The sequence below is a fragment of the Psammomys obesus genome, unplaced genomic scaffold (genome assembly GCF_907164565.1).
Source record: "Psammomys obesus unplaced genomic scaffold, mPsaObe1.curated_primary_1811, whole genome shotgun sequence".
NCBI lineage: Eukaryota > Metazoa > Chordata > Mammalia > Rodentia > Muridae > Psammomys > Psammomys obesus.
Window position 1 is genome coordinate 7,397,173 of NW_026585895.1, and position 12,340 is coordinate 7,409,512.

Sequence of the window (12,340 nt, forward strand, 5' to 3'; positions counted from 1 at the left end):
GGAGCACTGGGCTTCCGAGGAGTCCTTTGTCAATGCATCATTCCCCCAGGTTCCTACAGTACCATGTACTGAGGAGTCTCTCTGCGGGCTGAGGGGCCTCTAAGGCCCAGAAGCCAACAGTTAAAATTATAGAGACTCAGAAGGCTGCAGAGATAGCTCAGAGGCTGAGAAGACCCAGGTTCAATCCCCAGCACCTACCTCGAAGCTTCCAGGGAATCTGATGTCTTCTCCTGCCCCCTTGGGCACAGCGCACATATATGGTATATAGCAAAACACTGCTACATGTTAAATAAAATAATAATCTTTTTTTAATCATGTAGCCTCAGACTTCCAGACACATACTAGCCCACATCATTGGGCTAGTATGGACATCATTGGATGTCTGTCCCAAATTTCCTAAGAACATGCCAAAATCAGGGAATTCCTATTAACTGACAAGTCACTTAGAGGGCAGTCTTGCTGGCCATGGAAAAGGGAACTCAAATCTCACCAAATGTGCTATAATAACCTGAAAATATTTGGAAACGTCCTTCTATTGAAGAGGTTTTTTTTAAATTTATTTATAAAAATGATATGCTTAATCTTGTTTTATGTGCATCAGTGTGAAGGTTACAGATCCCCTGGAACTGGAGATACAGACAGTTGTGAGCTGCCTGTGGATGCAGGAACTGAACCCCAGTTGTCTAGAAGGGCAGCCACTGCTCTTAACCACTGAGCCAGAGTTCCAGCCCTGAGAGGTTTTGTTTTTCCTTATTTGTGGAAATGTTTTCTTAACAATACTGATCCTGTTTTTAGAAACAGCTGTTAATATACACAGGAAGGCACCCGGGAGCTCTATCGTTGCAATAGGTTAGCATGCAGGACTTGACAGAAAGGCATCTTGTGCACAGTTGAAGGAATGTAAAAAAAAAAGCACACCAGTATACATGGTCCTCAGAAGAAGGAAAAGGCATTTCTAATATCTGGGAGATGCTGTCAGGCTGTATTCTAGTCACTCCATCCCCCACACACTTCCATTCTTCCCATAGAGACAGCCATGGTCCCCAAAATATAGGCTGGTTGTGCCTAGCTGTACACTTCTCAAGATGTTATCATCTGTGCCTACTCCGTTAGTTCTTTTCCTCAACATTGTTTTCTCCAAGTGTTCTCTTACTCACTGTTGTATATAATATGGTATTGTTGGTTCTCACTACCAAAGTCCATTGTTATAAATGTTTTGTTATATAAGATCCCAACATTTTATTCTTTCTGTACTTTATGGGCTAACACTATTTCTGTGATTATTCTATAATACATACTACTTCTGTCAGGTAGATCTGGAAGCAGAATTGCCGAGTCATAGGGGACGATGTACTAATCTTAAGGGGATACTGTCGAATAGTTTTTTCCAAGTAGTTGTAACAATTTATGCTTCATTATTGACTCCTAGCAATGTTTAGTCTCTCTTTCTTCATTGTAGATCTAATCTCATGACTATATAGTAGCATCTCCTTTTAGTTCTAATTCTCTCATCCCTAAAGCATAATAAACCACCTTTTGTAGAATTATTGGCCATTTTAATAGGTTGTCTCCAATTCATTGAAGGGGTTGACTTTTGTTTTGTTTTTTTTTTCTTCTTCTTTCCCTTTTCCTTTTTTTCTTTTTCTTTTCTTCTTTTCTTTTTCTATATCCTTGTTCTTAGTAGGGTAGATTCTTCAATCTTTTCCTTTCATGATCAATACCTTCAATTTCCTGCTTAAGAAACCTTGTCTTATTCCAAGGTTATAAAGACGCTCCAGTTTTTCTCTTTATTATTTTATCTCTAATCCACAAACCCTGAGAAAAACCTGAGAGTCTACACTGATCCATTTAAATATGTTTGGCTTCTGTGTGCTTATGCAGTGCCACCAAATTCTCCCATATTCACCTTCCAAATGCTCTCCACTCCTTGAGGTTTATCGCAGTAGTCAACCCCTCTAGGCGAGTGTTGATAAACCCAGCTTACAGCAATTCCTTTCTCCTTTGAATCTCCCACACATTGTGTTGATATCACATGGCTTCCCCTCCACAAGTCTTGCCTTTTATGATGAATATCAATGGCCTTAACTGCTTGTGCTTTCCCGGGGATGTGTCATGGTATGTGGCGCATGAGTAACTGGTAGCCACAATCATTGATGCATTCACAACACTGGCTGTGTCTCAAGCACAATGCTCAGCACTTTCCAAAAAAGAGCCCAAAACTGTGCTTCCTTTGCAAGCAAGTGCTCTTGCATTTGAACTACATCCTTGCTGCTGGTGGTAGGACCTTCTCACCTAACAACTATTGCGTTGTCTACTTTCTGTAGTCATGATGTAGGCTTTCGAATCAGAGGAACAAAAACTAGGATCCATGCTGTCCTAGTTAGGGTTTTATTGCTGTGAAGAGGCACCATGAGCACGGCAGCTCTTATAAAGGAAAACATTTAACTGGGACTGGTTTACAGTTCAGAGGTTTAGTCCATTATCATCATGGTGGGAAGCATGGTTACAGACAGACAGACACGGCTCCAACAGCAGCATAAGAAAGACTATGTGCCACACTGGGCATAGCTTGAGCCTAAGAGACCTCAACGCCTGCTCCATAGTGACACACTTCCTCCAACCAGGCCACTGCCTTTGGGCCAAGCATTCAAACACATGAGTTTGTGGAAGCCGCTCCTATTCAAACCACCACAAGGCTGTAGCTCCTATTAAATGATACAAACTTGATGGGTTATATTATAGTTTAATAAAACAAGGGGTACAGATCACCTGCATAGTAGCTAGCATGTAGTAGAATCTCAGTAATACTTGCATTTATTACATTATTATTTTCCTGTTCTTTCTTAAAGGTAAAATAAATCCTGACACAGTTTATAAACCCATCAATACTGTACCTTATGAGTCCCTTTTAACTATTTATTGACTGAAATAATAAGACTCTTTGGGGAAGATTGTAGAAGAATTTTAACCCAGAAACATGGCTTCTCTGGCAAGGGGTTTGATCCAAAGACCTTCTGGGACTATGTGATCCAGCTGGAACGTGGACACAATCTGGATTACAGTATGATCTGGCTGGAATACAGACACATCCATAGTATACACCTTTAATCCATGAAAGTGAAAGTGACATCTAATTGAGGGGCAGACAAAGCAGCAAATCAGAGGAAGATTTGACAGAATGAGTCAGAGATAGGATATGTCCAGCTTTCACCAGAATAGAACAGGAAAGAGAGGCTACTCAAGAGCAGAGCAGGGAGAGAGGAGGTTTTTCACTAAGAGTTTTTTACTGAGAGATTTTTACTAGGACAGTTTTATAGAGACAAGTTGCAGAAAAAATTGGCTAGACACAGGTGAAAACAGAATGAGGCAGAGAATGAGAAGGAGCCAGAATATTTAAAACATGTTGCCAGGATTAGTTTGAGGTCAGGTAGAGCAATTCAGTCAGAATCCAAGAGAAGCCAGTTTGAATCAGTCAGCTTGGAAAGGAGTTTGGGCCCAAACTGCTGAGTTGAACCAGCAAGCAAGAGTTTAGAAAGAGCTAGAAAGGCTCAGGCATGGCTCTCATCTTATCCTCTCATCTGAGGAAATAAAAACATTTACAGAAAATTATTTTTAAGTCAATATATGCTAGAGCTAGGTCTCATAGAACTTTTTAAAAATCTTACACATTTTAGTTATCTCAATATCAGACATTATATTAATGTCAAGAGTTTTAGTTAATTCAGAGCAGCAAAGAATTTTTGTTTGCATATTTAACATGTTAAATAGCTTGGCTTTTGGTTCAAATCTTTTTCTTTACAGCTGGAGAAAATACTTAGATAGTGAGAGTGTCTTCAGCAATAACCCGGTAATAAAAACCAGGAGCCAGAAGTCAAACTGCCTGGATTTGAAGTCTTACACCTGCACATATAAACTATGTGAAGTTGGAATCACTCTGTGCCTCCGTTTCCCATCTCTGAAATCAGGCTAATAATCTCTTGTTTTGGGGGCTGTTGTAAAGATTGGATGAGTATGCAAGTATACATATACATATGGATAGGAATATACACTGATATGCATATCTATATGCATGTGTGCCTGTGTCATGGTCCATAGTTCTGTGCTACAATTCTACAGATATTTTGGAAGCAAAGCTATCTCAGTCTCACCCTTTATTCACATATCTACCTCCTAGCGGTCATGCTTGCTCAGTAGACCTCTTAGTCTTCTGTGTGTTCCTGACACACAGATTGGGAGAAGAGTGGGAGATGCTTGGCTGTTGGTTGGGCTGGTCAGCAGGAAAGATTTACAAAGTGAGGGGTCACAAAGCTGGGAAAACAATGAAGAGAAAAAAATTGAACTGCCACGCATTTTAATTTCTTTAGAGATATCTTTGGGAGGTCCATACTTGGCGTTTCTGGCATGTTACGTTTTCTGTTAGTACCTGCTGGCAGGGACAGACCTGGCAATGGCATGAGAAGGAAGCCCTGCATGGTAAAGAACAGACTTTATCCCACTCTGTAAACATTTCTTCATTTGGGTTGTCTGGCTCTCATTTCTAAGAGTTAGGTGCTGTGTTTGTTTCTGTTATGGCACAAAGATGAGGCACCAGGAAGCCTTGGGATTATAATGTAAAAGGGCCTTCAAGATCACATTTCTAAAGGTCAGAGACTAAGGCAATAATTCCAAGTGTCACTTGGCCCTCAAATGAGCTTTCATTGTGATGGATTATGACATAATCCATTGACATGATAAGGTACCTATTATGTTACCGAGGCGGCTGGCTGAAATAATAGGATTTTTTTTATGATCACAGTGGTGAGTCTTTCGCGTATTACTGGCTTCATAGATAGATAAATATAACTTCTATTTGTTGGGACTCTGGAAACTGCAACTGTGCCCCCAAAGCAGGGTACCTTCCCAGGGTGAGCATGGTAAATTAACAACAGTGGAAGGCCTTAGAAACTTGGACCCAAGGTGTCTCTCTCCTCTGACCTTGAACACTGAAATCAGCTATTGCTCCCTCCCTTTTCTTCCTTCCCCACTTCCTCTTCCTCCTTTACATTTCTTCTCAAGGGAAATGTCTCCCCCCCCCCCACCCCCCCAACCTCCCACCCCCAATTCACCAGAACCAAAGAAGTGTGTGTTTCATTTTAACAGGCAGTTTGATGAATATACATGATATAAACAGCCTCATCAAATAAGGTGAAACCCTGTTTTGACTTCATTCATTTATATGAAACTCAGTACTTTGCACACTGGCCTAAAAAAGTTAGTTTCCTAGATTGCTTTGTATGGCTGTGATAAAATACTGACCAAATCAACTTGAGGGAGAAGGGGTTTATTTCATCTTACAAGTTACAGTCCAGTATCAGGGTAATTGAGGCAGGAATCTGGACGCAGAGACTGTAGAGGAACCACAGATGCTTACTGCCATGGCTTGTTCAACCTTGGACCACCTTCCCAGAGATGGCACCAGCCACCTATCAACCATTACCAAGAAAAAGCCCTACAGGTAGGCCTGCAGGCCAGCCTGATGGAGGCAATTCCTCAATTCAGGTTCCCTATTGGGAGGTGACTCTAGTTTGTGTCTAGTTGACAAAAAACAAAACAAAACAAAACTACCCAGCATAGTTAGTAATTTAAAAAAAGAAAAGATCTGTTGATGCTAGAGAGATAGCTCATTGGAGAGGAGTGCTTGCTGAGTTTGCATCCCAACACCATTGAGAAGTTCCTCAGGGTACACTGCTCCTATCACCCTAGTTTTGGAAGTTGCTGGGTGGCAGGGCTCAGGGATAGGAGGACCGCTGGAGCCTGTTGTCTGCCCAGTGCAGGTAGCTCCAAGTTCAGTGAGAGACCCTGCCTCAAAAAGCAGTGAGTCAGGAAGTGACACAATAGGCTACCTGTCTTCCTCCTCTATGCACAACTGACCCACTCCTCAAATGCGCTTTTACCAGATCCACACACATGCACACAATTTAGAGCAACAGCTATTGCTGAGTAATTACAGAAAAGTCAAAAGTTGGTGGCAGTTTTTACCAGTAGAACACATCCACGTGCCTGGGTGTGTACCAGGGCCTGTCTTCATACCTTCCCTCTAATCTTAAGCATGCTTTTTATCTTAATAAACTGCATTTTACTTAATAACCCCCTTTTCCCCTTACCCCCCAAGTCTGTTCTTTTTAAAAAGTTAAATATTGGTCCTAACTCATGAGAACAGCAATTCAAAGGGGGAACTTTTATATGAAAATGCTCGTTATTGCATTATTAACCTTTCTTTCTTAAAAATCTCAGCAAGTCTGACTTTTAGAAAAATTGAACATTTTCTTGCAGGGTGAACGCACTTTAGCCAAATTTCTGCTCACAACCCTTACTGACTTAGAGGTACCCAAAGGTGACAAGAAAGGCTTGCCACCAGGAGTAGCAAAATCTGGAATAAAGTGACAGAGGATCAAAGCATGAAATAATTTGTGACCAGGAAAAAAAAAAAAAGCTCTTTGTCTTTTTGTCTTTTATTTCCATCTGCAGAAGTGTCTTTGGAAGCATTCAGTCTTGGTGAATCAATACTAAAAAAAAAAAAAGAAAAGAAAAGAAAACAGCCAGACTAAGGTGAAGGTATAGATGGAAGCATGGTTTGTTCAGAAGATCCATCAGTACTTTAAAACAATCTGTGTTTAACGTGGCAAATTGTGTGTCATTAAGATGCTAATGAAATGGTAAACAGCTGCTAAGTTTTTATGCTAATGAGTGGAGGAAGCTAAGTAGTTCTCCAGCCTCCAGTCTATTAGCATAGAGATGTGATTGGGTAAGGAGGATTGCAGAACATTCTGACCTTCCTTGATGGAGCAATCTGTTGGTGAGTTTCTCCACTGCATTCTATTTGGTTTGAGTTTGTTATTACAGAGTGACTCTCAGCAGGCCCTGGGGGCGTCTGTATTACACAGCTATCACAGCTACCATTGAGGCCTTATAAATGCAACTTGGCTTCCCTTTCAGAGACCTGCAGCCACAAAGGAGTTGTGTTTGTTCAGTAGGTGGCTTAGACTAATTCTACCTACTAACACTTTGTACTTTAGAATTCTAATAATTATCATGATGATAAACCACTAATGGCCATTTTCTGTAGCTTTCTGTTCAGCTACGATTTAAAAAAAAAAAGTCAGATATGCCTCTGCGACATTTTGATGCAATGATGTAATATGTCATCTTGGATCTTCAAGCTTGAAGTTAGCAGTGGAGGTAGCATTTCCTGATTAGGAGAGTAATATGAAATTAAATGCCAGTGGTATGTGCGTGCCAGGTCAAACCTGATTATCTAATTGAACATCAGAAAAAGAAAAAAAAAATCTCTGTTTCATCTATACTCTTTCCTGATTCTCTACTGAATCCTCATTTCATAGCTTAATGTCTATGGCTGACCCAAATGCCTATTACCCCAAAAATTTTTACCCTTTTTTTTTACCCAAAAATATTATCCTTTTCTCTCCTTTTTCTTTATACATATACATGTATACACACACACACACACACGCATATATTGTGTGTGTATATGATGTACACACACACACACACACACACACACACACACACACGATCAATGTAAATGAGCTATGGCACTCAGTCCAACACAGTGGCCAATACTGTCCACACCTGACTGGCAACATATATACCACCAGTTTCTTTGGAAACTCATTAGCAAAACAAGTTATCATTGAGGCAGGAGCTTCAGTAATTTGGGGACACTGTAAGAGGTTGGTGGACACTTTAAAAATTGGGACATTCTCTCACACCACTCATTGCTCCTTGAAGCTGGTGAGGAATTCTAGGTGTGAAATTATTGTGTGATACTGGATAGGCAGGCCTGTGGGAACTGAGCCCTTGTGTGCTGATGGTGGTGATGTGAAAGTCTATGCCCTCTTCACAACACCCACAAAGTGCAAGTGATCCAAATGCCCATGACCTGGTGAATGAATATGCAAACTACGGGGACGTGCCCACAGCAGAGTATCATTGAGCCGACCACACTGACGCATGCTGTTACAGTCTGACTAAACCTTGAGAGCATTCATCTCAAACAAATGAAGCCAGTCGCAAGAGACATGCTGTATGGTTTTAGTTAAATGGCTTGCTCTGGACAGATACATCTGTGCATAAAGAAAACTGATTGCTGGTTGTTCAGGAGCTGGAGATGCTGGGTGAAACGGGTAAAAAGTTTGTCGTGAAAGTGTTCTGAATGTAAATAGGATGCTCATTTACCACTCTGTGGATATGCCAAAACAACAACAACAACAAAAAACAACTATTGCATTTCTAGTTTAAGTGGATGAATTATCTGATATGTGATTAGTATACATACATATATACATACATGAATACATACATACAGGCATGCATGCTACAACTATGTAGATAGCTCAGTTGATAAAGGGCTTGCCATGCACTCGTAAGAACCCGAGTTTGAGCCCCGTATCCCACATGAAAGGCAGCCGTGGTGGCATTCTCTGAGAGGTTACTCTGGACCATTTGGACTCAGAAAACACGGTGGGGGCCACTAACAAATGACATCTGATGCTGACGTCTGGTCCCTGCACGTGCACACGTCTGCAGAAGCATGCACACACACACACACAGCAAGCCAGAGCCTGTCTCCCAGACAGCCAAGCAGGCCAGCAAACGTGTCTGTACTCTATGACTGCTAATGACCAGGAAATATGCCAACATCATTCTAAATCAACAGGTTCCCCCATCAAACCAGCTACTGAAGGAGAGAACAGCTAACTATTCAAAGGGACAGGTGCCCACAGAACGCAAGTTCACCAGACATAAAAATTAAGACAAAATGTTGAGTTCCCATCGCCAGCTCCCTGTCTGCAGCCAGACCCTAGCCTGCCTTCTTGTATTTTCTAGCCATTCCATGTCTAGACTTCCTCCTTCCCCTGGAGTAAGGACAACGTTGTGATCATTTCTAAGACAACAAATTGAGTTGTAACTGTAGCCTGTACCTGCCAAAGTCCAAGTTTCCTTCCACATAAAAACCCTGGTTAATTATCTCCGATTTGCATAAAATCTGCTGCTGGCCGGTTACTCCGAATAGAGAAGAGCATCTTGAGGGGCCCCTCCCTTACTCTCTAGCTGGTTGTGGTTCTGTGGGTTCTCAAAGGTGCCAGGAGAGTCGGGTGCCAGGACACTGCCACTGTGCCACACCTGCTGGTGGCACCTGGTGACAGTGTGTCCCAGGGAAACCCTTTGCTTATGCTCAGGACAGTAGTGCGGGTGCCCGGTCCGTGAAGAGGCCCTTTTGGCTGTATTTGCCGGGCACTCTCTTCTGCAGGTCGCAGCCGTGAGCTGCGGGCCTGAGGGGGCAGTAGGTGGGAGTGAGAGACTGAATCTGTCTTGTTTTGTTCCCGGCAGGCAGCGCATGCCACGCCACCACCCTTCCTGCCCTCGTGCGCACCCCCGCCCTCATGATGCAGCCTTCGCTGGACATCAAGCCGTTTATGTCTTTCCCCGTGGACAGTACTTCTGCTGTCGGGCTCTTCCCAAATTTTAACACGGTGAGTAACCGCCTTCTTGTTTGATTTGCGCCGCCTCGATCTCATTTCTTTGGCCACGCTCCGGGGTAGACCGTGGGTGGCTTAGGCGCCACTCCGCTGTGCCGGGGAAAGCGGCCCCCCTCTGGAACTCAGCCCAGACAGTGGCTGGCTGGCACGGAGACTTCACGGATGGCTTCACGGGTGACTGTCAGGGTCCCAAGGTCCGTCCAGCTCTGGTTAGCTTTGCCACGGCCTCGGCATCTCTGTTGTTCCTGAGGCGCTGTTCACACATGCTCAAGAACACAATTTAGAGACACCGTACCACATTGATTTTTCCAATTCTTACTATAAAGAAAAATAAAAGCAGCAACTGTGAGCTCCATCTCTCCGGGTGCGTCTGTATCGGGGAGATGTTTTAGATGAAGTGTGCCTTTCATGTAAACAGAGGTTTTCTTTGGGAGCTCTTGTGGAGTTATTGAATCTAACTGGCTCATTTTAAATCTACCCATCAGTTATCTGTACACTGTATAGCCATTCTCCATTAAACGCAGGTAAACGCAGGTAACGAATACGAGTGACCTGGCCACTCCAACCACTGTATTCAGTCAGCTGACTTTCTCTTATTCGAATGAAAGACATTTCATAGGTGTGCCAAGCAGATCTGACAACTTTGAACAGCAGGATTCTGGGCAGCTTGGAAACTTCTGGCAGGAGAAAGGTTGAACACTGAGGACACGGTGTGGATTACATCTGCACCAGAGATAAATAGATTCGGCAGGGCAGGATGGTGACCATGAATAAGAACCGCATAGATGCTGCACGATGCAAACAAACAATCCAGTCGCGTTATCACCAACACCAGACAGTGTGCTCTGGAAGCTTGCCAAATGCCGCCCCCCTCACCCCCACCCTTTGCAAACTTATCTTCTGCAGAAGTGAAAACAGCAAGAGGGTTTTTCCTCAAGGGTTGTAAATAAAATCTGTTGACGAGCCTTCTGTTGGGGCCCAGTGCTGTTCGGCAATCAGCTGGGAAAGCGCCAGACAGCCTGGTAAAGGCTCTGCCTTTGACTTAGTGGGAAAACGGTTGAATGTTTCTGTTTTCTTTGGGTTCATTTTCTGGCCAACCCAACAGGCTTTTCTGTTTGGTTTGGGTTTTGTTCTAAGGCATGAAAAGGTAAATGTGGTTTCTAGTCCAAAGGAGCACGGGACATAAGATAAATCTCAGGCCCGTCTTGGCCACATGAATCCAGCAGAACTGAGAGTGGGCCCTGCCTGAGGGAGGCCTGCCATGGACTCCGCAGTCTTTCGGAAGAGTTTGCTGTCACTTGGGATGTTTTCTAGGTATCTGTCTTTTGGTCCCCATGAGTCTGTGGACTACTGCCCAAGGGAAGGACTGTTGATAGCAGCCTGGGCGATGGAGGGAGCCTAAGTGTGTGAGCCTGTGTGTTTACTTTTTAATGCAAGTCTCACACATGACTATTAGCACAAGTAACACAGTTTTTTAAAATTTGCCCACAGGAAATTATAGCTGTCTTACAAGCACGGTCTGTTTCAAATAAAACATTCGCACTTAAGGCAAAATGAAAACCTGGTTCTCTGCCCCTGATCACACCCTGCCTCCTTGACTGGGAATGTGCTGTCAGCAGCTGGCACATTTGAAAGCTGCACATCTAACAGATAGACACCTGATTACATGTGGTTTTTACAATAGAAGATAGTGATGTTCTGCCTGTCATTGTTACAACTTTCAAAATGTCTTTCATGCTAGTGCATCTCTGTTTCCCAGGGAATCATGAAAATAAAGTTTATATTGGCTTATTCTTGCTGCATAGGGCACACAGAGGCACCGAGATGCCATATTGTTTGTTTATTGTGAATAACAAATTTATGATATACTATATTGATGAAATTCAGTGAATATTCCTTTTATACAGTTTTCTTCCTTCTTAGAAGAAAATAAGCTCTAAATTTTCAAACACTATTACTGCTTGATTACCACAGTGAAAAAAAATTGTGATAAAACCTACCAGAGATACTGATTTTGTTCAGTTTGTTAAATCCAAGTCATACCCCTTCTAGTGCTGTATTAAAATTGAGTCAGCCCTAGTGGGACCTCCCTGATACTGTTGAGCAAAGTGGTGCACAGCTAGGGAGCACCAATGGGGCCAAAACAGAAAGATCTTTTCTTCAAAGTCAGCAAAATACACAAAGATACACACACACACACACACACACACACACATTCAAAACACACACACAGATACAAACACATACACAGGTTTGTGTGTATGTGTAATTTTCTCTGAGTTGCAGTTTAAATGACTGCCCTTTCCCCCGCTGGTTTTTCCGTCCCAGCAGCCAACTCACTTAGGACTTTTCCTACCAGAATTTGAGGACACCATTGGCCACCTTCCTGAGGAAATGTTTCTGTATTGCTACTAGTAATTACACTAAATTACCATGTATTTGTGATAACTTCTATCCCTCTGAGTCTTCAGGCCTCAAGACATTGAGGAGTCAGTTCTTGTCACTCCTCTTGTCAAGAGGAGGAGCTGGGACTGGATTTCACAATCTTCTGACTATGAAACTTATGTTCCAGCTCTTTGCACTGTGGCTCTTTAGGCCCAGTCACTCCCGCTCCATTCACAGGGAACAAAGCCTAATCAGGACTCTTTCTCTGTCCACGCTGGACACATGCTAGATCATTTTCTGCAGGACCATTAAGAAAAAGAGGAAATGACTTTTGAATATGGAACACAAGCTTCTATAAGCAGTTCTGCCGAATGTATACAACAGCTGTAGATGTTGTTGGCAAAGTTCAAAAGTTA

General features: G+C 42.8%; 1 protein-coding gene across 6 annotated transcripts in view; it reads left to right on the top strand.

Annotated features, from left to right (window-relative positions):
• The window catches only part of Znf385b (zinc finger protein 385B), a 286,071-nt gene that overhangs the window by 188,225 nt on the left and 85,506 nt on the right, over positions 1 to 12,340 (top strand). For all 6 annotated transcript variants that reach the window (XM_055600670.1, XM_055600671.1, XM_055600672.1 and 3 more), the window contains one exon: positions 9,391 to 9,533. In XM_055600670.1, coding sequence (XP_055456645.1) covers positions 9,391 to 9,533 — 143 coding nt within the window. The remainder of the gene's footprint in view (positions 1 to 9,390; positions 9,534 to 12,340) is intronic.